The 26,398-nt window shown below is 41.5% G+C and overlaps 1 protein-coding gene across 7 annotated transcripts in view; it reads left to right on the top strand.

Annotated features, from left to right (window-relative positions):
* Tfap-2 (transcription factor AP-2) overlaps positions 1–26,398 on the top strand; it is a 207,943-nt gene that overhangs the window by 126,768 nt on the left and 54,777 nt on the right. For all 7 annotated transcript variants that reach the window (XM_071772104.1, XM_071772106.1, XM_071772108.1 and 4 more), the window contains one exon: positions 25,222–25,599. In XM_071772104.1, coding sequence (XP_071628205.1) covers positions 25,222–25,599 — 378 coding nt within the window. The remainder of the gene's footprint in view (positions 1–25,221; positions 25,600–26,398) is intronic.

Here is a 26,398-nt window from a genome sequence, read left to right on the forward strand (position 1 = left end):
TATATTGTTCGCAACTTCTTGAAGATAGCGCTTGAAATCCCCGGTGAGTGATAATCCGGCGTGCCGCCGCCGCGCCGATGCGCGTGCGATTTCCGGTGCGATCTACCCGGGGATAGACGGTTACGGTAACGCCACTGAAAAGGCGATCGATCAGCGAAATTACGGGCTTCCGGTTATTGACGTCGCTCGCGTCTCGTGGGCGCGCATCAAAGTCGACCGGAGGAGAGAAAAAAAAACGGACGCCGCTACGATAATCCTTGCCTTGATATTTGTTGGCAAAAACACAATTTGCCGGCCTTGCGTAACGCTTACGTAACGAACAACTCTTGAAGAAGCTTTGTTACACCTGCACCGGTCTGACCCTTATGATTGCGACGTAATAGCCAAGCTTTGATTTTTCATTACGCGCTTTCCGATGCGGTTGTCTGTAACCTTATCTCGATATTCACGTGATCTTTCTTGCAACATAATTCATCGTATAATGCGCGTCCCAGGCTAAGTGTCATTTACATAACTTTGTTTACATACGTTTTATAGTATAATGTTATTATATAGTTTTGTTTCACGTGTATGACCAGAGTGAAAATTAAAATAATCTTTGAAATGGGCGAATACGAGTATGTCGCACATCGTCTCGTGCACAATTTCTATTTCAATATACTGTATTAGAATGCGGTGAATTATCCATGATTATGACATAACGTCGGGAATCGTGAGACTCGTGACTTTATCTATGCGTAATGAATTTTTATTTGTAGGCGCGTCACATACCTATCACCGTAGACAAGGTCACAAGGCTTCATCTCCGTTAATTCATCTTTTCATCCCACCGCGGCTGTGATCTGCGATTTCCGACGAAGCGAACTCCGTGTATACAGACGGCGAATCCTGACAAAATTAATATCCCATATCGCAACGTCCCATACGCTACGATCTTTTTTTGTAAATCATTTAACCGAGAACCACCATTATTACTCACAATCAGTCGAATATGAAATCTTCCCCGTACATCATATACACGTGCGATATCTCACAATCAGTCTGAGAATTTTCGCATTTATTAGCGGAAAATTTATATTGTTTCTGTGATTCATAAAATTATTTGTTGCCGATCGATCTATCTTCGTCTTTGTGAATTTTTATTTATCTTTCCTTATTGTTAATATTTATTGAATTAATAAATCCATTTTAATTTTAGACTTTTTAATGTATTACATATATATACACGGAGATAATTTTTTTTTAAATTTTACTTTTAAATTTACTACAAACTTGGGACAACTTGGCAACCAAGGAATTTTTAAAGTATACAAAAGTCATTTTAAAAACAACGTGATAAAAATTACCAAGCAGATTGATAAATTTTGAAAAATTATTGAAATTTCCTAGATGTATTTTAGTAAAATTAATCAAACATATTTTATATTTTAATGTAATAGATACTAACATTTTTTATTATGGTAGATATTAATCGGAATAGCTCGCATAAAATTCTTGGTGGTATACATGTCCCATAACTACCATGATTTCAGGGTAAATTTTAAGAGAAAATTCTCTCCGTGTACATATATATATTACATATTTTCATGATAATACGTGAATGTATTCTTTATAATGCAACAGGTAACAGTATTGGTTTTTTTTTATATAATTTTATTTTTTTCAATTACCTCAACCTTTGAAATAATCTATGCAAAGGTATCGCCGCGCGCATATACTTATAAATTCTTTCCCATAGCGAGGATTGAGTTATTACACAAAGTCTTTTGCCGATGCAGATACGCATCACGAAGGCAACAATGAAGTTATAGATGAATATCTACGCAGGATCAGAGATGCTTGTTTAATAATACTTTTAAAGCCCTGCGTGAATTATCGCAATTTCAGCTTTATGTATACAAGGAGAATGGTGTGCCAGCGGTTATTGCGGGCGATTATCGAAATTGCCGCGTTGCGTTCAACTTCTCACGTGGCAACCAGGAAACTTGCTGAGGGGGAAACACTATATAACTTATAGGCGATAATAAAAAGTGCATAATCATCGGTTGGTTTTCGCTACTAAAGGATTCTTTCCGCAGGCCTGATACCCTCGATGACGCTAAGGATCGTATCGTATTTTACCGGCACGCTATTGGAAATCGAACTCATGCTTTGCGTTCTATTTACAATAAAAGTACTTTTTGCATGGAAAAAAAATGCATGCAAAATATGTAAATATATGAGAGAAAGAACACAAATTCTTTTGTTACATAAAGAAAACGTAGATACGCGATTTGTTAAAAGACACTTGCATTTCTTTACAAAAAAATTAGACATGTATATAATTAATTAATAAGTAGTACATATGTATAACTTTCGAATTTTACTCGAACTGAGTTTTCTTCGTCCATTCTGAAATTTTGTCGACAATTATTTCTTGCCACCATAGATAATGCACAGTAACACCCTAAGTCCTAATCCGTTCCAACGCGTACGATGTCAGATAATCCAAAGCGACCAGCTGATTTAGCTGTTTAGCTGAATATTTCGCGCGGCTCTCGAACGGTGTGGATTCCCGCAAATCCTCTTAGAATCCGAGGGGAAAAAAAACGTCGGAGTATATCGAGCGCGTTTCGTTTGGCAGCGTTGAGGGGGAGAAAGGGGTATCGGCGTTCGAAAAGACACGGTGCGTTCTTAACGCGACTCTCTGTCGTACCCGGTGTGCATCTCTCCGCCCCCGCATATCTGGAGATAGGTTTCTTCTCCCCGCGAGGCAATAAAGATCTGGATTAAATCCCAGTTCGCGTAGGGCGCGCAAACACATCCGCGGCTCGGTAACCTCCGGCGAACCCAATAAACGACTACGCGCGGCCGGCAAATTTATTCGCGTAACAGGCGTTTTACTCCGGCGCCATATATTATTACGATCGTCGGTTTATCTCCGCCACGGTTGCGCGTTAGAGTCCGGTAGCTATAGAGTCCGGCTGCTCCACTTGGCTCGCCTTTTTGCGCTTGCTTAAACCAGCGAGAGAAACACACGGTTGGCCGCTGTTTATCTCTCGATAGTGAATTTTGATAGCGCAAGATGAATTTTAATCCTCCGCGTTTGAAATACGACGAGCACGGTTATCTACGATAAGGGTAGCAGTTTCGAGCTACGCATTAGGATCTGTCGCCTTAATGCCAACCAAGTCAGGAACCTAACGCTTACATTGATGTTGAGATGCCATTAAGATTCTGTGTTGCCGGGCAAGTCTCTCTCTCAGTTATTTCTCCTTCATTGCTGGGACAGATAGCTATCGAGAATTTTTAAAGAAACTTCTCAAGTTTCGAAATTATATTTTTATTTTCTCACACATATTACCATTTTATCATTAAATTATTTATTATATATACAATATAATTATAAAATATATAATAAAATATATTAATATAAAGAAATAAAATTAATTTCCAAACTTGACAAGTTTCTCTAACAATTCTTGCAAATGAAAAATTATATTATGCATGTACATATATTTCAATTTATAATTTATAATGATGATTTTATATATTAATTCAATGTGCTACAGTTCCCATCTTTAAATCTACATTTAAACCTAACACAAAGCGCGGTAATAAAGAGCCGTTATTTACTGACACTCTTCACGTATCATCAAACGAATGAATCGTTTAGCATGAATCAACATCCGTCTCAAGATGGGTATAATATAGGGAGAATGCAATACACATAAATTATTCATTTCTAATCATAAATACTTAAACCGGTTTTTAAAACTTTTGGAAAGGAATGTCTTTTTTTGCATTACGTACTGTACGTACATAAAATACAGTGATCCCATAGGTTTCTCATTGATATAACAATAGCTCGCCCATCTGTGAAAAACCCAGTTGCATTCTGCATCTTGTCGTTATATCCGGTATCGCTCGTCGACCGCGACCGCGGCCGTTCCGTCCGCAACCGCAGCATCAGTTAAACGTAACGCGGACGTACAATAAAATACGCGGTGATTGCAGCGCGTGTCGCTTATATTACATTCGCGGTAGGATCTACGGACGGAATTAGGTACACATGTGGAAGAAGCGGCGGCGGCGGCAGCGAAGATAAATGAAGAGGAAGAGCGGCGATATATTCCGTATGATGCGCATCTCGTTCCGCTTGGCGAAACCGGAGCGCGCCGTTTCTAAGCACTGAGGGGATATTAACGAAACGTAAAATACGTCGCGATACGGCATCTGTCGCTTATATTACCAGTTCACGCTCGCGGGTTAGAGAGCGAAGCGACCGCGGAGTAGCCGCGGAATATATATCCGTTCCCGTTTAAAGACCCCCTCGCAGAAATACAAAAGGCAGTCGAGACTAAGGCGAATTTTTTTGCCTTAGCGGAAAGCGAGTGAGATAATCCGATGTTTATCGATGCGAGGGATTTGCATCGATTACACGTGGATTCTACCGTCCAGTTTTTGAATGTTAGCTCATGTAGCGAATAAGTAACAGGCGACGCGTCGAAATAGCCGTGGATTTTCGTTTTATTTCCCCGAGGGGGGCAGCTTGATGGGTGGCAGCGAAAAGGTTACCCGTTTAACTTCGCATGATCTTTAGGGAGTTTCTTGAATCTCTCGGCCGTCGTTGCGCGTGCATATGAAAGATATTCCGCCGTTTTGCAGACCGAGCGATTGCAACCGCTCGGTCCGCAACCGCGCGGGGAGTTTTAACCAGACGTAGCTTCGGCCGCTGAAGTATGCGCGAGTGGAGGATAATAAACGTGGGTAAGAGTCGTCGTAAAATCTTTCTTGTAGTCCTATACGTTTCTTCGCCGTCCCGCCACCGCCGCCGCTGCGGTCATTTTATTAGCGCGTTTGCGCTTTGCCCTCCATCCTTGTCGAAACGCCGGCATAGTCCGTACTTTTTGCATTCCGCGGTGCGAAACGAGAGCACGCGACTGACACTCGTGTTTACGAGGGAGTGAAGGCTCTGTTAAAATGGGACAAGCGAGTTGAAGCGCGCGATAAACTGGCTCGCCTGTTTTTGGCTGTAAAACAGCAAAGCGATTACTTCTGTGGCTACCGCGATCCCGCGCCTTTGATATGCAAATCACGCGAAAAATATCTTTCTTTCTTTTCTAATTTTCAAATCGTTTCTTGCATCGACTTCTTAAAGTAAGTTCAACAAAAGTTTTGCTACTTGCATACTGTTGTAGCATTCGTTTAGTCGTCAAGTTTTACCACTCCGGTTAAGTATGTCGAAACGTCTTAAGAGTTTTTGTTAAATATATTCGGCAAAGTGGCAAGGCGTTGCGGTATTGACTTATAAAAATTCCGTGGGCGGCGTGGAACAAAAAAGGCTATGTTTACTATGAGGTTTTAAGCAGCCGAGGTTTTCACCATGATGACGTGCTTGTCTCCTAAGCGCTTAACTTGCAGTGCTTGGCGAAATATGGTCTTCCCAATTTTTTTGCATTTCAAGATTATACCACTATGAAAGATTATACTATACTTTGCGAATTCTTAATTTATAACGGAATTAATTTTGTATTACGGAGAACGAATATTATATAGTGGAAATATTCCATTCTTTGTTATCATAAAAAGAAAATCAGGAAAAACGAAGAAATGAGAATAATTTTTGTAATTGATTATTAATTGTAAGCGATAGAGTGCTTGATAATTCATAATTCCTGCGCACACACACTATTCTAGTTAATTTGCAATATTTCTTAAAATTTATGACGTTATCATATTATTTAACCAATTCACGCATAAAGGTATCGGCGACAACACGTTCTCTTAAAATATATAAAGATTGCCAGATTAAAAGCCTGCCGGAAGAGAAATGTCACAGAAACGACATTTTCTTCAGCGTTATTTAATCTTCTTGGTACCCTCTTCGCGTCAAGAATCATTTTGCCCCATAATTTTCCACTGCTCATCAATATTTGTCAAAACACTATCAATTTTTTGACAAACGACTAACTTTATTTACCGTCACTGTACCATAATTCCAAAGGGCCACTCCCAATAACTTGCAAATTACACCCACACGTACGAACCAATTTGGCGGACACATTCATGCTGCAGCGGTATGCGGTAACAAGCACGAAATAAGACGCATACATTACGACCTTAATAAAGCGAGGGCCGATTTACATAGTAATTACTAAGTTTTCTGGATCCAAATTACCTGCGTAGCGAGCCGTCAAAGAAAAGACGGGCGCCTGACAACGCGTTCGGATAATGAGCGCACCGAGGCGCGGAACAATAATAAACCTCCGCGAGCATTAATAAGTTAAAAATTGCAAAGTCACATTTCTTTCTGGTGAGATACAACGGCAGGCGTTATTTTAACTCGTTACTCACTGAAATATTATGTAATTGTATTATAATATCTTCGATATCTTCAGGATAAGTTGAAGATCGTGTTGCAGTTTGAATTGCTAATGAAAAATTAACTCTCGTGTATCACGTTTCAAGTTTTGACCAAGTGCTATAACCGCGATTCATACTTGTCATGTACATATGCAAGTGTTATGTTGCGATTATTCTTACTGCCACGTTGAGACTCGATGTCTTGGATCGCGATGAGTCCAATTCAATCCTATCTCATTTGATGTATTCCATGTGACTGGATTCAATTTTTTCAAAGGCTCATTATTAAGAGCGCTATTGAGAGAGATATTAAGCTTATAAGCTTTAAATACTTCATATAAAGTTAAATATCGAATTAATGATCGCGAACTGTTGCCTCTGTGAAGTTTTTTAAAATTCATTTTGCGATTATCTGATATAATCCGTAATTTCTATACGCGTTTCTTTAACGACAGTTTGGCGAATTCACCGTTCGACTTATACGCCGTTGCACGGCTGGCATTGAATCAGTTTCACTACAGTTTCGTACTTCGTTTAGCCTTGAACAGACAGGTATTGTTTCAGACGGATTCTCAATTCGAGTATCGATAAAATCCAACTTATACACGCGGATACAACCGTTAACCTTTTGACGTCCTACTTCGACCGCGAGGATTGTACAGGGAGATGTGTGCGTCCCGAACATGACTCATAGATTCGTGTGAGTAATATGAATTATAAATCGCGAGAGGATTCTCGTGAGAGCCTACAAAATTACCGTTCAGACAGTTAAGACAATATTTTTCAAGACGACGAAGGAAGAGAGAAAACGGTAAAGAGATAGAGATTGTACAGATAGGGAGAGAAAGTGCGATGTAAAGGCACTGAAAGTACAACAAAGCCAGAAATCGCGCAATTCTAACGATTTTCAATGCAGAAGGCGGTGACGTCTTTTTACAAATGACATTTATAACAAGGCAGTATGGAAGTAGAAATACAGAAACCGCGGAATATACGACATACCATCGGAATATTAAAAGACTTTTCAGGATGATCACGGAAACGGTTAAGGGAAAAATTAGCTCCCTGGCTGATTAAAAACCCCGCGGATGAAAGAATCTCTATATAAAACGTGACGTATCGTACGAACGCGCGTGTCACGTTCACACGGAAGTTCCGAGAGGTGTCCCGCTTGCCCCGAAAAAAAAAATGCTCTTTCACCTTCGGGAGTGTCTCGCTGATATATTTTATGCGTTGCTGCAAGCGCCTGAAAGGCACCTGCGGTTGTCGGCGTACATACCCGTCGGCGTATTACGCACCGCGCGAATTTAAGTAGCTCCAATATACGTCGGGCCTTGCGCATAAATTCACGAAACCAACGAGCGTGGCGCGTACGAGAGAGAGAGAGAAAGAATGGATTTGATATATCTTTGATATATCGTAAAATTCAACTGGCGGTACAGATGCTATGCTTTCTCCACGACCTTAAATTTTAGTTCAATGTTTTGACCCAATTTTAGCTTAAGATTTTATCAGAAATCGAGGAAAGGTAAAGAGAGAAAGAAAGAGAAATTAATTCCAATCATTAATATCCATTACTTATCTACTATCCTCATTTCCTCATTCCGCGAGCAATATGTTCATATTATATTAAGCTGATTAAGCATGTTTGCTTATTTTATTTAGATTACGTTCGCGTGATATAATTATAACGTGGGACGTACGGCGGATCGGATTTGCCCAAACTGACTTTTGAGTCTTTTAACGTCTGACGACAGATTCGCGCGATCGTATCGTTGGTCTCGTCCGTAATGCGGAAGCCGCGACAGAAGCCTGCGCGCCGCCCGCGCCCGCTCCGAAAGGCGCTTGGCTCCTTCACCTTCGAGGGTGCCTCGCCGTGCCTCGCGCTTTACGCCGATATATCGCCGCGAGCACTTGCAGGAAAGCACCTGCGCAAGTCGGCCTATACCCGTCGGCATGTTACGTAGATAACCTGTCTATGTTTCGCCGCATGTATTTAAACATGAGGCTTGTCCTCGTGCGTCGCGTCCATGTGCGCGTATACACGTTCGGCAGCGAAACACAATCAGGCGCGTGAATGTTTAAATATTGCTCGCTGCGTCATATGACGGGACGCGCGGAACCTGTTACCGGTTTGAGTGGGCGGGTTCGATGCGGGTTCTCCGCGTCGATCAAAACCGATCGACCGGACGATCGATCGAGGCCTTCGACTGAGGCGTTGCAACGTGTGATTTCGCGTGCGGCTCGCGTACACGCTAATTTGACTGAAATCAACTCAATTTAATTCGAATAATTTGCTTTAACCAGGCCTGACCCGACGATTAATTCAGTCGCCTCCTTCCGAAGGAGCTCGCGTTACACTTTAAGTAGGAAGATGCATACTTTTGAACGTTTGTTCCACCACTCATTGATTGTTTACTTATGATTTACACTTACAGAATAAGATAATGATTAAAAATGTAGTCGTGCAAAGCGTACGGCTATTTCTCGTCTAATCTATAATTTCTCATCGCCGCGTTCTCACACTACCTGATATTTCTTTTTTACCCGCGTTCCCTTTCCTCACCTCGCTTCTTACGTTAGTACGAAATTACTTTTAGCCGGCGCGGCGAGGCGTTATTATTCGGGACGGACGGAATCAAGCGTGACTGGTCAGCGGTAAGAAATATTGATGCACTCCGCGATCCGTTCTTCGATTTAACAATACGCGCCTCTCCGCTGTACTTCCGCAATATCGCGGAGATGAATATGCAGCCGTAACAGTCCGCGCCGTTCGAGAACACATCCGCCGATTCGATTTAACTCATATTGCAAAGTCCGAGACGTTGGCGTTTCACGGAATGTTCGACTATTATTGCGGAATGCGGAATTTAGGAAAAATTGTTGCAGCCAACAACACGCGACCCGACGTAGATCTTCTAATAAATATTATTTAAAGAGGAAGATAAGAACAATGAATTTTATTGCAGGAGAGGAGTTTGGTTCAAGAAATTCCGTGTGAATTTATGCTATCCTGTCAACTGCGTATGGTATGCGAAATAGCGATAGCTAGAAATATGATTATAAAATTACAGAGAAATATAAAGTAAGAATCTTGTGAAAATCTCTGACGTTCCATCGATCGCTTTTTCGTTTCTTAAATGACACTGAGAGAATGCAGATATTTGGTATTATTACAAATATACATCGTTTCTTACGAATGTGCGGTTCTTACAAACAGTAACAATGTTCTTTTTACAGTTGCATAAATGCGTCGTCGAGATAATCAAATTTAAAGGAAATTTTATTACGTTGATACACTATCCGGCTATCGAACGACGCGTGCTTAATTAATTGGCGTGACACATAAATTATTCACCAAGTTCAATAAATATTTCCGCGCTGCATATAAAACGCCGTCCGGAGCGATTCAATTATCGATGTGACTCGAGCACTCGCGCCGACACGAAGAATCGAGCGCAATTTCGATCATTGTCGATCGTTCGCCGAGGAGGATAGCGATCTTTTTTTTTCGGCATATTGTTTCATTTGTCTCTGTGATTACGGTCATCTCTGGTCGATCGCGTATTTGCTGAAACGGCATTGCGATAAAGTAACGGGGACGAGAGTGCGAAAGCGATTCTACAACATTATATCGATCTGAAATATGTTAACGATTATATCCGAGATACTTGGTCCCGTCCGCAAATTATAGGTGCTATATATTTGCACATTCCGATGCGCTCTCCCGTCGATCGCGCCATGGTTAGAACACCTGAATTACCGATGCAAACCAGAAACGTGCCGTGTACGATCGAGTGATATTATGCCGGAGCGCGATCGACTTTATTAGCATACTTTGTTAGTACGCAGTTCCTGCGCACGTCCTTCAATCCGATTTTTGCAACGTAATCCTGTTTTCCTGTTTCTTCCTTCCTAATATATATACACACGTGCTTCTTGAGTATGTTAACTCATTTGCTTGACGTGGTGAACCGCGGAAGTGAACGCGCGAAGCGCCGGTTTCCGCGATCGTTATTAATAAGGCATCGATCACGGCGCGATCGGTGTAACAGAAACCGAGCGCGCAAAGAGGCACGCCCGGCGACTTAATTAATCGTCCGCGCGATAATATCCAGAGAATTAATAAATAGCGCGAACGAATTAATTTATCGTCGGGCGCGATTAATCTCGCACGTCCGTACGCGGCGCGTGCTTTAAACACGAGGGCGCTTGCGTTGCGGGCCCCGCTGGCATTTCGCAACGGTATTCCGCGAACGTTATCACGATTAAAAGAAAAAGCGCCAGCCGTGAACTTTCGCCCATCCCGCTCCTCCTTCGATATTCATCTTGACAGCGAGCGGAGTTCTCTCGCGTCCGTCCTGATCGCCGATAGCTCTCCCGGCCGGTGAGTCGACAGTCAAGATCGACACCGGCGAAAGCATCTTGGAAAAGCTTAGATGAGACCTTCTATCGTTCTAGACTCTAGACGTATCTTTGATTATTACAAAATTACTTCGCGAACGAACGAACAGGGTGTGTAATCAAAGTCTGTAATTTTTCTGCGTGCTCTGATTGATATTATCAATCAAAATTACTAATTACTTGTGTTTTTTATAACAGATACAAATCTTTTACGACAGTGAATTATTCTTGAATAATTTATTCCCAATCTGGAGTAAAGTTATCTGTTTCGAGTAGGAAATCCCGATTAGTTCGATATTCTAACAACAGTCTTATACAGCTTGTCAAGTTTACTCATTTCATCTTGTCTAACTTAAAAATACGTTATTATTGTATACGAGTAGCAACTGTAATTTTACGCAAATATTTAGCGGACTTGGGTAATGCTTATATCTGTTAACTTTATCAAACTACGTCTGAGTTATCTGCGCGCGGCGATAAAGTACCGGATCGTCCAAACTGCATCCGGCAGGGATTCAAATGCGAATCGCTAATCCTCATAACAATGTTACTCGCTGCATGCAGATCCACAGACCGTAGTGCACCTGCGCCACCTCTCTCTCTCTCTCTCTCTCTCTCTCTCTCTCTCTCTCGCTCTCGCTCTCACTCACTCACTCTCTCGTTTCGTCTCTCGTTCCAAGCAGCCGTCCACCCCGGATTATGGTAGTCGGCCGCCTACAAGATCCCGTAACTGCGATATGATTGGTCGCCAGTACGTATGTACGGACGATATTAGCATAACACGATCTAATTGATGCCGGTCGAATTATGCGACTTTACCCGGTTGGCTCTTGCTACAACGTTCTGTAGATTGAAGTCAGGTATATGTACCCGCGCGACTTCGTGAACGTATATAATTGTTCGCGTGCATGATTATATTTTGAATTGCAGAGTGGAAATAATCCAGGAAAGTGATATTGATTTATAGACTTATTGATCTTTCTATTTATAGATCTGTAAATTCTCATGCGTAAAATATCTTTTTTAAAACATAATAGATAATATAAGAAGATTGAACATGTTTATTATTACATTTTGGACGTCAAAGCAAATATCTATTATATACATATTACAATTTTTTATTAAAATTCCTGTTTTAATATTAGTCGGCAAGAGATCAGAATGTTTAAGAACGATAACGAAATTAGTTTAATCGAGGATTAAGAATTATTAAAACTATGTCATCGAACGTTGGCAGATTGTTATCGACTATTTAAAATAATCCCGTTAACAATTATACCGACGATGACCGCTCCGTGAAGATTAAATGACTGTACTTTCTCTTTCTTTTTCTCTCGTTCTTTTCTCGCACTACGATCGCGCACTACGCGATCGAACAAGTGGGCATTAACATAACACGATCTAATTAGCGGTTGAGAAATCGCTGAGGAACATTGCCAATGAAAGCATCGACAAAACCAACCACGCCATCGAGAAACTTGTCTACGCGCTACGAATCAATACCAGATAGACGATAAAATCGACTGAAGGAACTGGACCACGCGCGTCCGACAGACTTGCTGTCTATATATCTAATTGTAAATAACAGCGGTCTTGTTTTTGCCAATGTGCTCATAGCGGTATATTACCGTCTGTTTTTTTTTGTAAAATAAAACGGCGAGGCACACACTTTACTTAAATTGTATCGATGTCAATCGTAATTAATATATGCCGCGTTCGTCGAGACGGTATTAGGATTTCAATTATAGGATATAGGGTTGATATCTAAGAATTCCATAAACTTGAAAAGCCACAATAATTGCGAGAAATTACCTTTATTTTGTATGTGTATTTTGGAGATTCTATACTTATCCGAAATTTTTACCTTCCGAAAAATTAACAAATAATTTTATGTTATTTCGAGATCGATGGATTGCGACATCGCGTCGGTGTGAGACAACGTTTGGTCTTACCACAATTGTACTGTGATGTCTAACGACCACTACGACGCAACAGTTTACTACGACACGTTACGATATCACGCTTGTGCACTTATATGCATCAATTGTTAAATGCCAAGCCACTAGTAAATTTGCATTCTCATGCATCTCGACAAATTCAAAGCTAACGCACTCGTCATAGAAAGGTATAATTACGTTTTATATGTCGCGTGAAATATTGCGCACAGAAGAACACTTTTGCAGTACCGAAAAATTTATAAACGTCATTTATTAGAACTAAAACAATAGGCTGATGTAATCGTGTTGAATAATATTTTATTATAAACAAATATAATTGTTTATATATATATATATATCATGTTTTGTTAGGATCGCTCAATTCCGTTTTTACTGTCATTATTTTTATTGTTTCTTCCGCTAATGCGACGCATCCGACAAGTTTTGCAGATATGTTCAATACTTTGTCACATTTTCAGTAGAAGAGCTTCGTAAGTACATCGAGTACGACAGATATGTTAAGAATTTCTGAACAAGTATTTTTTTTTTTTTAAGAATTGACGAGACTCGCAGGCTCGCTCATGATTCACGTGTGTCTCACACTCAGGTGTGTCTCACGTGTTCGTGTGAGCACTCACACAGGTGTAATCACAATCGACTTTAGTCCCGTTAGCTTGAACCCTCTGGACCGGACTCCTGCCTCTGCCTCCTGCCGCATACACGCGAGTTTAATACGCGCGTGTATATAGTGCCGCGAAAAAACGGACACGTACACACGTAAACACGTGCGCGCACACGTTCGACGTTGTCCATTAACGTCGTCATCGAATTAACGGTGAATATCATTGTTGAATGCCGTGAAGAATGATCGAAGCCCGCGTGCACGTGCAAAACTTCACTAATAGGCATACCTGTAATCGAAATACTGTTTCGGCGATTGAAACGCCAATTAATCAGCGAAGGCACGAATTTAGAGCCTTTTTGAATCTAGAAGAATCACAAAGAAACAATAGGCGGAATTTTACTTTTCAAAAATGAGAAAAATCTTTCGATACAATCGTGATAAGCATGGGTTTCAATAAAATCCTAATTAAAAGTTAACATGGAGCGTGTATTGTTTCCCTTGAATACTGTCCTTTCTAAATTGGCTTAACTCGATTAAATATTTTATTAACCGTCGAATGAATTGATAAGGACTACAGTGCAATCACGTGGGGCCTCGCATACTACAAATATACCTACTGCAGCATTAACTTAACTGTTACAAATTTGTCCGTTGGCGTCACATTTGTCATGTAAAATCTAAAATCTTTGCTTTTCATCTAACGACGGACGTTAGAATAATTCCGGTTTCGCGGCAGAAAAATATTCACGCGGAAAAAAGATTTCGTGCGTTTAAGGGGGATATAAAATCCACACGAGGTGTTACTCATTTATATCCGCCATAAAGGCGAGATGCCGAACGAGCGACAGTTTGGCGGCGCGGTAGCCTCGCGCGACACCATCCTCGTCATTCGTAGACGATCCGTTAACTGAGGTAGAGGCGAGGAAAAGCGCGGTAACGCGTGGTAAGATAAGGGCGTCATGCGTTGGTTACCGTTGGGTGGCGTTGGATGGTCCGCTTGGAATGCCGTTTAGCGACTTTCCTCTCCCACCGTGATCATCCAGGGCTCTCTTTCTCTCTCCCTTCTTTCTTTCTCTCCCTTTCTCTTTTCACCTTCTCTCCCTGCTCCTTTTCTTTCTCTCTCGCGTGTCTTTCATACTTGCACGCGCGAGTGCGTACTCTTGCGGTCGCCGATCGTCGTCCAAGTTCCGACCCTCCTCCCCCCGATCAAAGCTTCGGCGCAACGATGTCCGACTTTATTCGCTGACAGTAATTAATCAGGGCGTTCCTCCTGAAATTTATGTCCTTGCAGAAAATTTCACGTTAAATATTTTTACTCGCGAGTCATCTAGAAAGCACTTTACAATCTCTGTCACTTAACGATCGAGTGCAATATCGTTTTGTTTGTTCAATAAATTATTGCAACGCGCGGCTCGCGGATCTCGGATTCTCGATTAATATGCGTAACAAGTCCCGTTGTTAATTCCCGATGAGGAAGGAAAGTTCGGGTGAAGGTGCAAAAATGGCACAGAGAGACATTAATCTCTCTATGGAAATCTTTTGTCGTTCGGAGGGTGTAGCGATTAGAAACGCGCGAACACGCCCATCTAGAAATTTCCTCGAGAAAGGCCTCGAGCGCGAGCGATTATCGAAAGTTCGTAATAGAGCGGGATAAACTCCGCGATCGTTATCGGCGAAACTGGGATGAAAAATCGGCGCGTACGACAACCGCCTATGGTGGCCTATAAATTTATAATAAACGGTAGAATGTAGGTAATATCGATATCGAAAGCGACATAGATGCGTCAAGGCTTTTTGCGTTCCCATCAGTCTTTTATTTTTCAATTAGATAATTAGAAGACAACTTAAATTTTGTACGATTTTGCTCTACATTAATTACGTAAATTTAAACAAGATCACTTTTGTCGTTATTGATCTATCATAATTCTATATCATTATCTCGCAATGAACGGCAAGTCTAATTTGTAGTTTAAACCGTCATTAATGACGTGTAATAATCGGACAGTCATTTCAGCTACTACTCCTGCAGAAACTCGCTGGACAAACTGGTTACGATTGCTCGAGCTGAACAAACATAATTAAAAAGTCCCGAATTATGTTTCTACATCCACGAGAGGATTCCCAGAAACGCCCTATTCGATTGATTTATTGATCTGCTTATTGGTCTGCTTATGCGATATCCGGAGTCCATCGGTCGGAATGAAAAATGAAGGGAAAAAAAATAATTTCTTACGGAAACTCGCCGGACAAACTGGTTCCAAGTGCTCCAGGAAGACATTTTTGTATCGAACGACAACACTGTACGTTCGATCACGACTCCGCACTGACAGTCTATCGATATTACGACGTTTCGCCGTTCGACCGCGCGCTCGCGCGCGAGAGGCGCGTTTCTTTTCGTTACTGATTTATATTCATGACTTTTTAGCCGCCGAAACGAAAGGCGGTGATTAATCGAGAGCGGCCGTACGTCAAATCGAATACCCATCAGCGATCGTTCGGTGATTAACTGCCGATAGAAGTATCGAGTTTCTATCTTTCAATTACGAAAAAATAAGACTCGCGGGGAGTGGGGGGGGGAAGGAAAGGGATTCGCACAACGATATGAATGTATCATAATTAATATGAGATGCATTTCTTTCCTATCGCGCCGATGAGAAGATACATCATCGAAATTACATACAGCTCTCGATTACTCTGCTTCGTAGATATAAATAACGATGACCATTCATCACAGTGTTGCGAGACGGATAGATGTATTTCCGAAAGAATTTGTCGGAACATAGATACGAAAAGTATCTTCATTCGTGTATATATACTCGCGTATCTGAGGTGTGATCCGTGTCGAGAACTTCAAACACTGTTACGGACACCCCTCGACGATTGCCGCGAGAGACGCGACGGGTCCACAGATTCGCGCGGATATTCTTCTCAGATGCCGCGAGGAGCATCCGGGTTTCGCGCAGAAAGAACGCGACGCACCGCTCGTCGGACGTTTAACTTCGGCGTATAACATCGTGTGAATGGCGCATCGCCCCGTAATTACGCTGCAGAATTTACGCCGGCATAAATTACGCCCAGTGTGTCGACGACCCGGCGAGCAACGCCGTACCCCAACGTTGACGGCCGTTTTCACCTTGCAAATTAATAGCGACTCCTACCGCGAGGCCCTCTCTTCTCGCTCTTTATTCCGCTTTTATCTCTTTCTCTTTCTCTGTTTCTCTCTTCCTTCTCTCGCGCCCGCGCTCTCTTCTCCTCTCGTCGCGCGGACGTGAATGAGCGTCAACGGGACATTTTTGCGCGCCTCCGAATCGCACGATCGTTCATTCGCGCGAGCCATCAATTTAAATAATTCGTTCGGTGGCGAACATTAATCTTGAATCTAATAAACAGCGGTATTGGCAGCGCCCGCTCCAATTCCACCTTTCGCTACGCGTTAATAAATGTGACGTTTACACGATAACGAGCGGCAACGATCGCGCGGATAAGGGTTTGCGTTTCTTATCTCGCACGACATGCCATTAATATTGTTGGCACAAGGTGATTTAATAAACAAATTTATTAGTGGTAATACGCGCGGGGTGAAAAAAATAGCGCATTTCTGCAAATGCTCCGCAATGCAAATACGCAGTTCGGGAAACATTATGCAACGTTCACAGTCGATACGCAACTTTTGTTTTTTTTAGTCGCATTTACCACCTTGTGAATTCTTAAGCGAGTTCTCGACGTGTTTGACAAAGTAAAAAAAATGACTTTATGATCTACATCCGATTGCAATGTTAACGTAATGTTATTAAGCTCACCTTAAGCGATCTATAATTCGTGTCAGATTTCAGGATAGAATATTATTCATTGTGTTTTATACGTTGTAGGTATATTTTAATGTGTACTTTGGTGTATATTTTATATACGTATTCTCTGATTCTTTAAATGTTATTACACGGCACTTAAAATTATAAATATTAGGCTCCTGTTTTTTATTTCGACACGAATTATAAGTTGTCCAAAAATGGACAACTTTTTTTTCTTGTTGCAATATTGCGTAACGTGCCATCTGGTTGTAGTGAACGACCGCCACTCGAAATGATGTGTTAATGAGCCATCACGTGAAATAATGCGGCGACGTACTCGCATACGGAAATTGACCAAACGCGAGTCATGCTAATCTCGATATGGCGAGCGACAGGGATCTCGAAACTCGACAGGTTTGAGAACTCGGAGTCTCGGCACCTTTAATTTTCAGCGGCGGATGACGGGCTAATAAACCAGTTATCTGAAATCTCGCCACTTTATTCTTTACAAATATAGACGTCCGCGATAATTAGATGCACATTTTATTCTGTACCTTAAAAATATGGCCCTATATATCATTATATAGGTCCGAATATATCATTTATATCTGACAATATATACAGGACGAAAATTAAAACGTCTCGGAAACTAGATCGTCGAAAGTAGACAGCAAACAACGAGATCGCACTTTTTAACTAATTTCAAGTGGACTTTAACGAGAATTTAATCTCGGAGTTTTATTGTCAAAAGTAAAAATATATGTGCATTCAATTAAATATTTATCAAATCAATTTCATCGCACATTTTTCGGCAGTCTGCCATTAAAGTCGTCAAGGATCTAACGATCGAATTAATTCTGCCGCGTTAACATCCGTTATATTCCAAGATCGCTCTCTGCGCTTTCGGGGGATAAGAGGACCCAGCATCCCTGCTCAGGCATCCCTACGAGCAGCACGCACACGAGCGCAAGGCGCGGGCACGAGGCCGCGCGCGTTCGCCGGCTCGGCGAGGGTCGGCGAGCGTCGTACAGCACCGCTCCATTACTCCTATTCGCTCGATCGTGGGACGTCCCATCGTCCATCGGCTGGTGGGGGGTCGCTGGTGCTAGGTCTAGGTGCCACGTGGTGGCGCGTACCCCGGGGCGAAATTTCGGTCGTCGTCAGCAAGCGTGCACAAACGAGAGATCTCTCTCTCCCGCTCCATCCACCACCGGGCGCACCTTCTCTCCTCCCTGTGCGTACCTCCTTCTGTCTCGCTTCGTCGCTCCTTCGCCGACGTTTGCCGGGACACCCGGCCGGATGGTAGGGCAAGGATACTAAGGTGGTGTATCGCGGTGGTGGTAGTAGTAGTAGTAGCTCTCGGTAAGAGCGCATCGTAGCACCTCCCGTTTCGTCCGCGGCCACACGGCTCTTAGGCTTTACTTTCGTACGTCTCGCCGACGTCCCCGTCGCTCAGTCGGTCTGCCGCGACACGGGGGCCACGATCAGCTGTTACGCTGCGGCCTCGTCGAAGGATCGTGTGAACGCCGCACCGTCCTCGATTATCCCTTTCGACTTTCCTCCTCCGTCCCCTTCATCCGTCGTTTTCCCCAAATTTCCGGACGAACCGCCACCCGGGGTGGAAGACGCGTAGATAGTTTTCGGATAGCACGTCCCGAGGAACAGGTCCTTGAGTCACTGCAGCCCCTAGGATCGAGATTGATCGATTGATCTCTCATTTTATTTATCTGCAAGAAACACGGGGCAGATCGGTTAATACAATCACAATCTGATAAAATAAATTTAAGTGTGATAGTTGGAGATATGTGTCTGGGAAATATGAAAAATAACGCTGAAGGAATATTGTGGCCGCCAGACTATCACGATATTGCGTGAACTACAGGAGCAATGATTGGTCGATGTGTCGACTCGTTCTGTTTATAACATCGCCATTTTTTAATATCTTTTTTTAATTTTTAAATGATCTCTCTCTCTCTATCTTTTTTTATCTGCTTTCCACTAAAATTTTACTAGAATTTACTTCAAATTGTAAGTCCCACGCATAGAGAAACGTTCTTTCTTCGAAGAACTTCTTGGCAATCCGTCATCTCCACCTTTCACTTCCCGCGGCCTCTCAATCCCGAAAACCCGCCTCGTAGTCTCGCGAGCAAAAACGGTGGTGCTCTCTCCGTCATTAGTGTGACTTGATGTGCCCATCCCGACGTGGTGTGCAGTGTATTATTGCGCGCGCGAATGCGACGGCCGACGAGGAAGCGGGTGTAGCGCGACCGGACGGGCCCGCGGTTGTGTCATGTGTACGACGACGAAGAAGAAGGATCCGAGTTGAGGTGGCTCCCGAGACGCGCGAATTTCCACGCGGAGAGTGCCGATCGTGCATCGCCGTTGTCTCACGGAGCCGGCAAACTGGAGATCCTGGGGATGTTCCCGCCGCGCACGGAGGCGCCGACAGCCGACAAGCTGACGTTCTGCTACGCGCCCCACGTCGACATGGCCACGGTCATCGAGGTCGAGGTGCGACGTTCCCCGTTTTATCGCATTCCTGACTCGCGGGATTACTCCTGCCTCCCTGTCTTCGAAGTATTTCTCGATTACGAGCGTTGCGTGTTTCGTGTAACTACGCGACTTGCACGATCCTGCCGGAGCAAACTCCGCTCGAAATTAAACGAGGGGAAGATTTCGTCATCTACGTGCGCGTTTACGTGTACTAACTTACGAAAAGTTCTTTACCGGTTACCGTATAATGGGTGTTGCGCGAATATGGGTCAAAGTGCGTAAACGTATGCAGCAATTACCTCTTCACTATGGCGACTATGCAGCTACGGCGGTTATGTATTTTTAATCGTACGCGCATTCAACGTTAATAGGTACCCTGTCAAACTTTAACTTATATTAATGCAAAGTTAGCGGCAATTATTGTGTGCTCTTTCTTGAGGGTATTTCGCCATTAATTTCTTTCTCCCTTTACTTGCCTCACGTTACTTCTCGCGAGTACTTGTCCCGTATAAAATAATTTACACATCCGTCAAATCCGCGACACAATTACTTTATGTAATTTCCAACTTGTGTCTTTATACTCATCTTTCATGCAGGAACAGCGGAATTTACACCTCCGCAGCAGTGCGCATTTTTATCTTTTATATAATTCTCACAATAATATTCACAATAAGAAGAGGAATAATAATAATTCTCATCCGTCACACATCGCCCCAACACATGCGATTACAGTTATGTGCAGCTTATGCCAATATTATCTTTTTAATATTATAATTACCAAAGCAGTGTCGAAATGAATGATTCGTATTTTTTTAACAAATTTATAACTTATAACGGTATATTTTCTGAGGTTTGCCGTGGTTTTCATTGCAACATATAAATAGTTAATTTGCTCTTTCGTTCTTTATCTTTTTTTTAAAGACATATTTATATATTTAAATGACAGAAATAGGTACATATTAATCGTTGATAGTTCTGTGTGATGTTAAATTTGCAACAACGTGCCAATGATCGACGATTTCAACACATACGAAAGCAGAAAATCTCGTTTAGATTTAACTGCCATCGCATATCTTCAGCACGTGTAATATAATTTAATTTAACATGTCCGAGATAAATTTTATTTCTCTGACGAAAACAAATCTTTTATTAACGAATTAAGATAAACACTGACTTTTTAGATTTAGGACGAACATTTAAGGATAGCAAAATCATCACACGCGTGACACACACGCGTTAATATAATATTTATTTTATTACGCTTTCAATACCGCTACGTTTGATAACTGACGCTGTAAACTTCGCGTGATCACATTTTCGAGATACTTTGTGTCGACACGTATATAGCGGCCATTAATTTAAGCACGTCGATCGTTGGGGACGTTGTCCGTGACCGTACACCTTGTATATTTTTCTTCGAAATTATTTATGCCTAATCTCCCATCGCGCAACTTCGCCATGCGCGAGGCCGGCTTATTGGTTATTAATCGTACGTGTCGTGTATGCGTGTGTAGCGACGCTTTCTCCAATCTTATCAACGGGTGATCTCGGCAGGAAAGTTCGGCCCGTGCTCTTTGTGAAGGGGGCTGCCGCTTTTGCGGATTGTTCAGCTTAAAATATCACATACGCCCGTTACCGATATCACCGATACAGAATTCCCACGTCATGCTCATACATCAGCGATTTCTCCTCCTCTCTCTTCTCCTTTCGCGCAACAGCGTTACGATTGGTATCGGTTTATTTGGCAATGATCTCCCGGGAGCGCACGTTACAGCGCTTCAACTTTGTAGGCGTAAGAGAGTGCGTGTCTCGTTCGGCAACGATTCGGCAAGGATTCGGCACACCTGATTAAGAGAGCGAGTAATACAAGACAAATACATATCCGACATTTAAAATACGCGTTTTCGACTCTCGACTTTCCTCTTCCTATCCTTATGTTTGTCTTCAATCACGAGTCCTCATCCGCGCCATATATGCGCGCAGCATACAAATAATTATATATATCTCTATAACCGCCTACGATTTATTATAATTTGCATTCTCGCGTCTTAGAATATATAAAATTTACCTGTTGAAAATTTCAAGTCTTTTGATGCCTGCAACCTTCGTCCAAAGCAATGTATTTTTCGTGATGCAAAAAGTTATTAAAAAATTGCAAAGCGAGTGTGTGCCATTTCTTCTTGGTACATATGTGGTGACAGTGCTCTTTTAATACATTTTGACTGTCAGGAACAATGTATGTAAAAGCAAACGCACGCAGTTGCGATTTATATCTTTTGACGTGTATGTAATCAACTGTTTTATATAAGCGTACATCCTTCATAATAATGTTGTGCTGAAGTTTCAAGCTATGATTTCGAAAGTCTAATTCAGGAGACGATCGAATAGCAATGATAAATTTTACTTCTTGTTGATTAGAAGTTACGTGTTTGCCTTGGAAGACGAAACTCGAAAATTTTTACAGCGTGGTATATACATTTCTGGAAATTTTACGAAATTAGTGAAAGCATATCGTTCGCGCGGGACTTATGGTCAATAAATGACGAGTTAAATTATATGACAGCTACATATATATTAATGTACAACACGGACTGACACACCGCACACATAGAATGAAGCAGATATAAAGCTCGTACAACAACAGAATATATTCTTGTTCTAATAAATATAAATGCGACAAATGATGAAAATATAGAAGATTATTTTGCGAAAGGGACGTTTTTCAAGTTTTATTTTGACACATTTCGTTCATGTTTACACATATACCTATACAAAAGATTAATATCAATTTAGAATATCTTCTTTCATTTTTGGCATATATTTCTAGTATCTCTCATAATCAATTATCACGTGCATAAGTGAATCGATAAAACATAAAACATGTAGAATAATTCGTCGCTCTTTATCCTTCAACTTTCGTCGGCAAGCGTGTAGCTGCGGGGACCGGGACGTTTACGAAAAATCTGTTTTCGAGCATTAGTCACGCCGAGAGATCACGACCGGGCCCTACGGCGGGCGTTCGGTTCCGCGGCGGTATTCAAAGGTCAATCGGAAAGGATAGATGCAACGTATCTCCGAGTTCCATCATCCTCGACCAATTCCGAGGGATTCGATTCTCTACGGAAGTACGAGAGTTCACGCTCGTATGTTTCTAACAAATTCGAAGGAATTCGACGCGCTGGGCGCCGCGCCGCGCCGCGCCGCGCCGCACGCGCCCTTTAGGTAATACACGTGGGATGAGACTAGCAGTCTCCGGCCGTTTCGCGGTCTATAGAGTTGTTCGAGATCGTATCGCGACGAAGCGAAGACCTAATGGCTCACGCGAGGTGATGCCGCGCCGCGGCAAAAAGCCTCCCCGATATCCAGACATACACCCCGAGTGATACTATCTATACGTGAATAACACCGTGCAATCGAGAGCTCGCGGTATCGCGAGATCACGCGGGCCAGATTGCGCGGCATCGTTGGACCGCGCGCGAGGTGTCGATGGAGACTGGTAAATCGAGATCTACGGATCTCGATCTTATGCGCGAAACTTGAGTTAAGTTACCGGAAGATATCGTCGAGCTTTCTTTACTCTGTCGAATGATGTCCAGATCTCTAAAATAACTTTTTCACCGAGTTTGCTTTCCTGTCGAAGTACTGGGAGCGTTTTCGTCCAGTTTTATACACGCGATTTTTTTTTAAATACAAAATGGGACTACAATATGTAAAACAATATAAATTTTAGAAAGATACAAGAGAAAGACAAAGTATGGATCGTAAATGTTACTAATATAAATATTATTTTATGCAAATATATATATAATTATTAAAACTTTCAAAAATGTATAAAATATATTTAACTATAGAAAATTATCGTATATACAATTATAAAAATAATTAAAATATAAAAAAATTCTAAACATAACTAGTAAGTAAAAGACGGGAAAAATGAACGTTATTCAAGGAGTAAACAGGATCAAAATGCTAAATAATAAGTAGCTGCAACTATAAAATTATCTATTTCTGTCAGAAATTTAAATAATAAAGATTAGAAAAAAATAGAGATGTGTTATAATAAATAATTTGAGCAAAATCTCGCAAGCTTTCCAACCTCTGATTTTATTTCTTATCGAGCTATCGGCTGCGGCGACACGATTTCTAACTTCCTCGATCCGCTGAACTGTCAGGACTTGCATTTTCTTTATAAGCTGTTTATGCACGCGCCGATTACTGTGAGATTTGCATAGTTTCCGCCCGCTTATGTTTGCCTCTTTCGGCTATAATAATCCTTGTTGTTGCGTTACAAATTTTAGGACCGGCTTATCCCGATTACACTATACTCATTAGAATTATTGGAAACCGTTATTAGGGCTGATTTATTAGTAGAATAGATAAACATAAATATATATATATATATAAATTGCAAGAATTGCAATTCAGTTGTAGTTTTTATTACAGCTATTATTGGTTTCATAATACTGTTAGTAATACTAATGATATAATTATATTATATATTGTACTAATAATGTGTTAATGGAATGTTAATAACCGTTATGTTAAATAAATATATATTTCATACTTGAACTTTTTTGACTGCTTAATGTTTTTTTTATATCTTAATTGCCATTATTAGGCAAGAAAGTCTAAAGTAAATCCATTTATTGATGATTATTTTATTTGATTATTACATAGTCTACAGTCTACATCATAACGAAAGCCAGGAAGATAATCTGGAAGCTACCCAAAATTATCGAAACAGGTGTTTTCTAAATGAGTCACAGATTACGTGTATAGATTCAATCCGATAGAGGAAATTTCCGTGCGTTACTGTGTCTGTTGCTGTTGCTATGTTGGTTACCATGTAATTTCGGTCCGCTCTGGCTAATGCGCGCGATGCTTAACCCTTTCGCGTCAGATGCAACACGTGATGTGTGTGACGTATCTCTTATCTCGGATGGATCAGATGTACGTTGTACATAGTCTGTAATTACCGCCATGAGAAGTGAATCCTTCGCCGGGCGACTGTGCGTGGATGTTGTAAATGGAAGGAGATTCATTTTCTTCTGTTTCACCGAAGCTAATTGATTAACCTTTTGGGCTCTTCTAGTAGCAAAACTTAACATGATATTACAACCTATTTTAGTACACTTATAAACAGGAATGAAAACTCACGCTAGGTATCTTTTGCGCTAAATGAGAAAGTCTCGTCGAATACCGACGTTTCTACAAGGTATTCCGACTTAAAAAAAAACAAGCGATATTTATTTATTTAGAATCGTAAATGTCCGTGACAAAATGCTTATCTCTCTACCAGCGAACCGTGCAGTAGGTTGTAAGAAAAAGTTTCGAAGATTTAGAGTATAATGCTCATCTGAAGAAGCTTCAATCAGATGCAATCAGCACATGCAATCTGGTGGATTAATACTCATGAAATTAAAGCTTCCTCGTTCCTCCATATATTGTATATTCTTAACTTTTCAAACACTCTTTTAACACTTAATAAAATCACAATAGTTATCTTTACCGCATGAAGATATTAATTGTACCTTCAATAAGATTAAAAAAAAAATAAGACGCATCCACTCGATAATTGTGTTCCATGCGACAATTAAGTTTAACGTTTTTGTTCTTTATTTCTTTGTAGGACCGTCTGACTGGTCATGGGGGCATCTCCTCGCTGGGCGGCGGGAATTCGTCGCCCTATTCCGGTGCCCATCACCACGGACACCGGGGAAACGGAAACGGGGGCGGCATGCCCCACCACGGGGGCGCTTCGCTGCCGACCGCCTCCGACTTCCAACCCCCTTACTTTCCACCCCCGTTTCCCTCGCATCACCACGCGCCCGCTAGCCCCCAGCATCCTGGTCTCGGCCAACCGCAACACCTGGATTACCTCGTCGGCGATCCTTATACGCAAACGCTCAACACGTTGCACCAGCACCACTACAATCACCTGAGCGCTGCCGTCACCGCGGGCCAAAGGAGCGGCGATCTCAGGAGAGACACCGAGGGGATTCATGTGGTAAGTACGAAAATATGTCTTCCCGCAGAGAATGCGTCAAGGATAAAAAGGATTCCGCGGAAATCGATTATTACATCCCTGCTTTATAATAGCCACGTAACATTCTAATAATACATTTGGCGTGGTTTAGAAAAACTTGAAATTCGTCAAAACTTTCTAAGAGTTATCTTTTATATTTTGAAAAAAGTAATTATACTTGCATTAAGTGATAAAGTATATTTTACACTTTAACATTATATTTCAATTTTTATTGTTCTCTTTGATTTACAATTAAATAAGAGTTGGTAATATTCTACCTATATATCTTTTAGATAAAAATAAATGCAGAAGTCCTTTTTTAATTACAAATAATTTGTGCAGCATTCGATTGATAAAAATATTTTCTTCTGAACTTAGTTAACTTAGTATATTTCTAAGGCTGGGGTGTATTTTATACTCCACGCGAGTAATGTAGGATTAAAGATAAAACAAAAAAATATGCAATCATATGGGATGTACATTTTAAAATTGTAAAGAGCGTGTCACGCGAATCTGACAGAAAAATCGCTACGATAGGGAATGGTATATATCTTATAAAAAGGAAGGTATTGTCCATGTAAGATTGAAAACATTTTATATGAAACAAGCGCAATGTGTTTCGCGCATGAATTAATCACTCAATAATGTCTAACTACTCATTGTCAGTATGAGTAACTTAACGTCTAATGAAGCACGCGCTACAAGGCTGCCGGTATAATTAACTCTAAAATATAGTCAACCGCAAAAAAGAATTGTACAGTCGATCAATATACGCGATTCA

Source organism: Temnothorax longispinosus, chromosome 3, assembly GCF_030848805.1.
Source record: "Temnothorax longispinosus isolate EJ_2023e chromosome 3, Tlon_JGU_v1, whole genome shotgun sequence".
Taxonomy (NCBI): domain Eukaryota; kingdom Metazoa; phylum Arthropoda; class Insecta; order Hymenoptera; family Formicidae; genus Temnothorax; species Temnothorax longispinosus.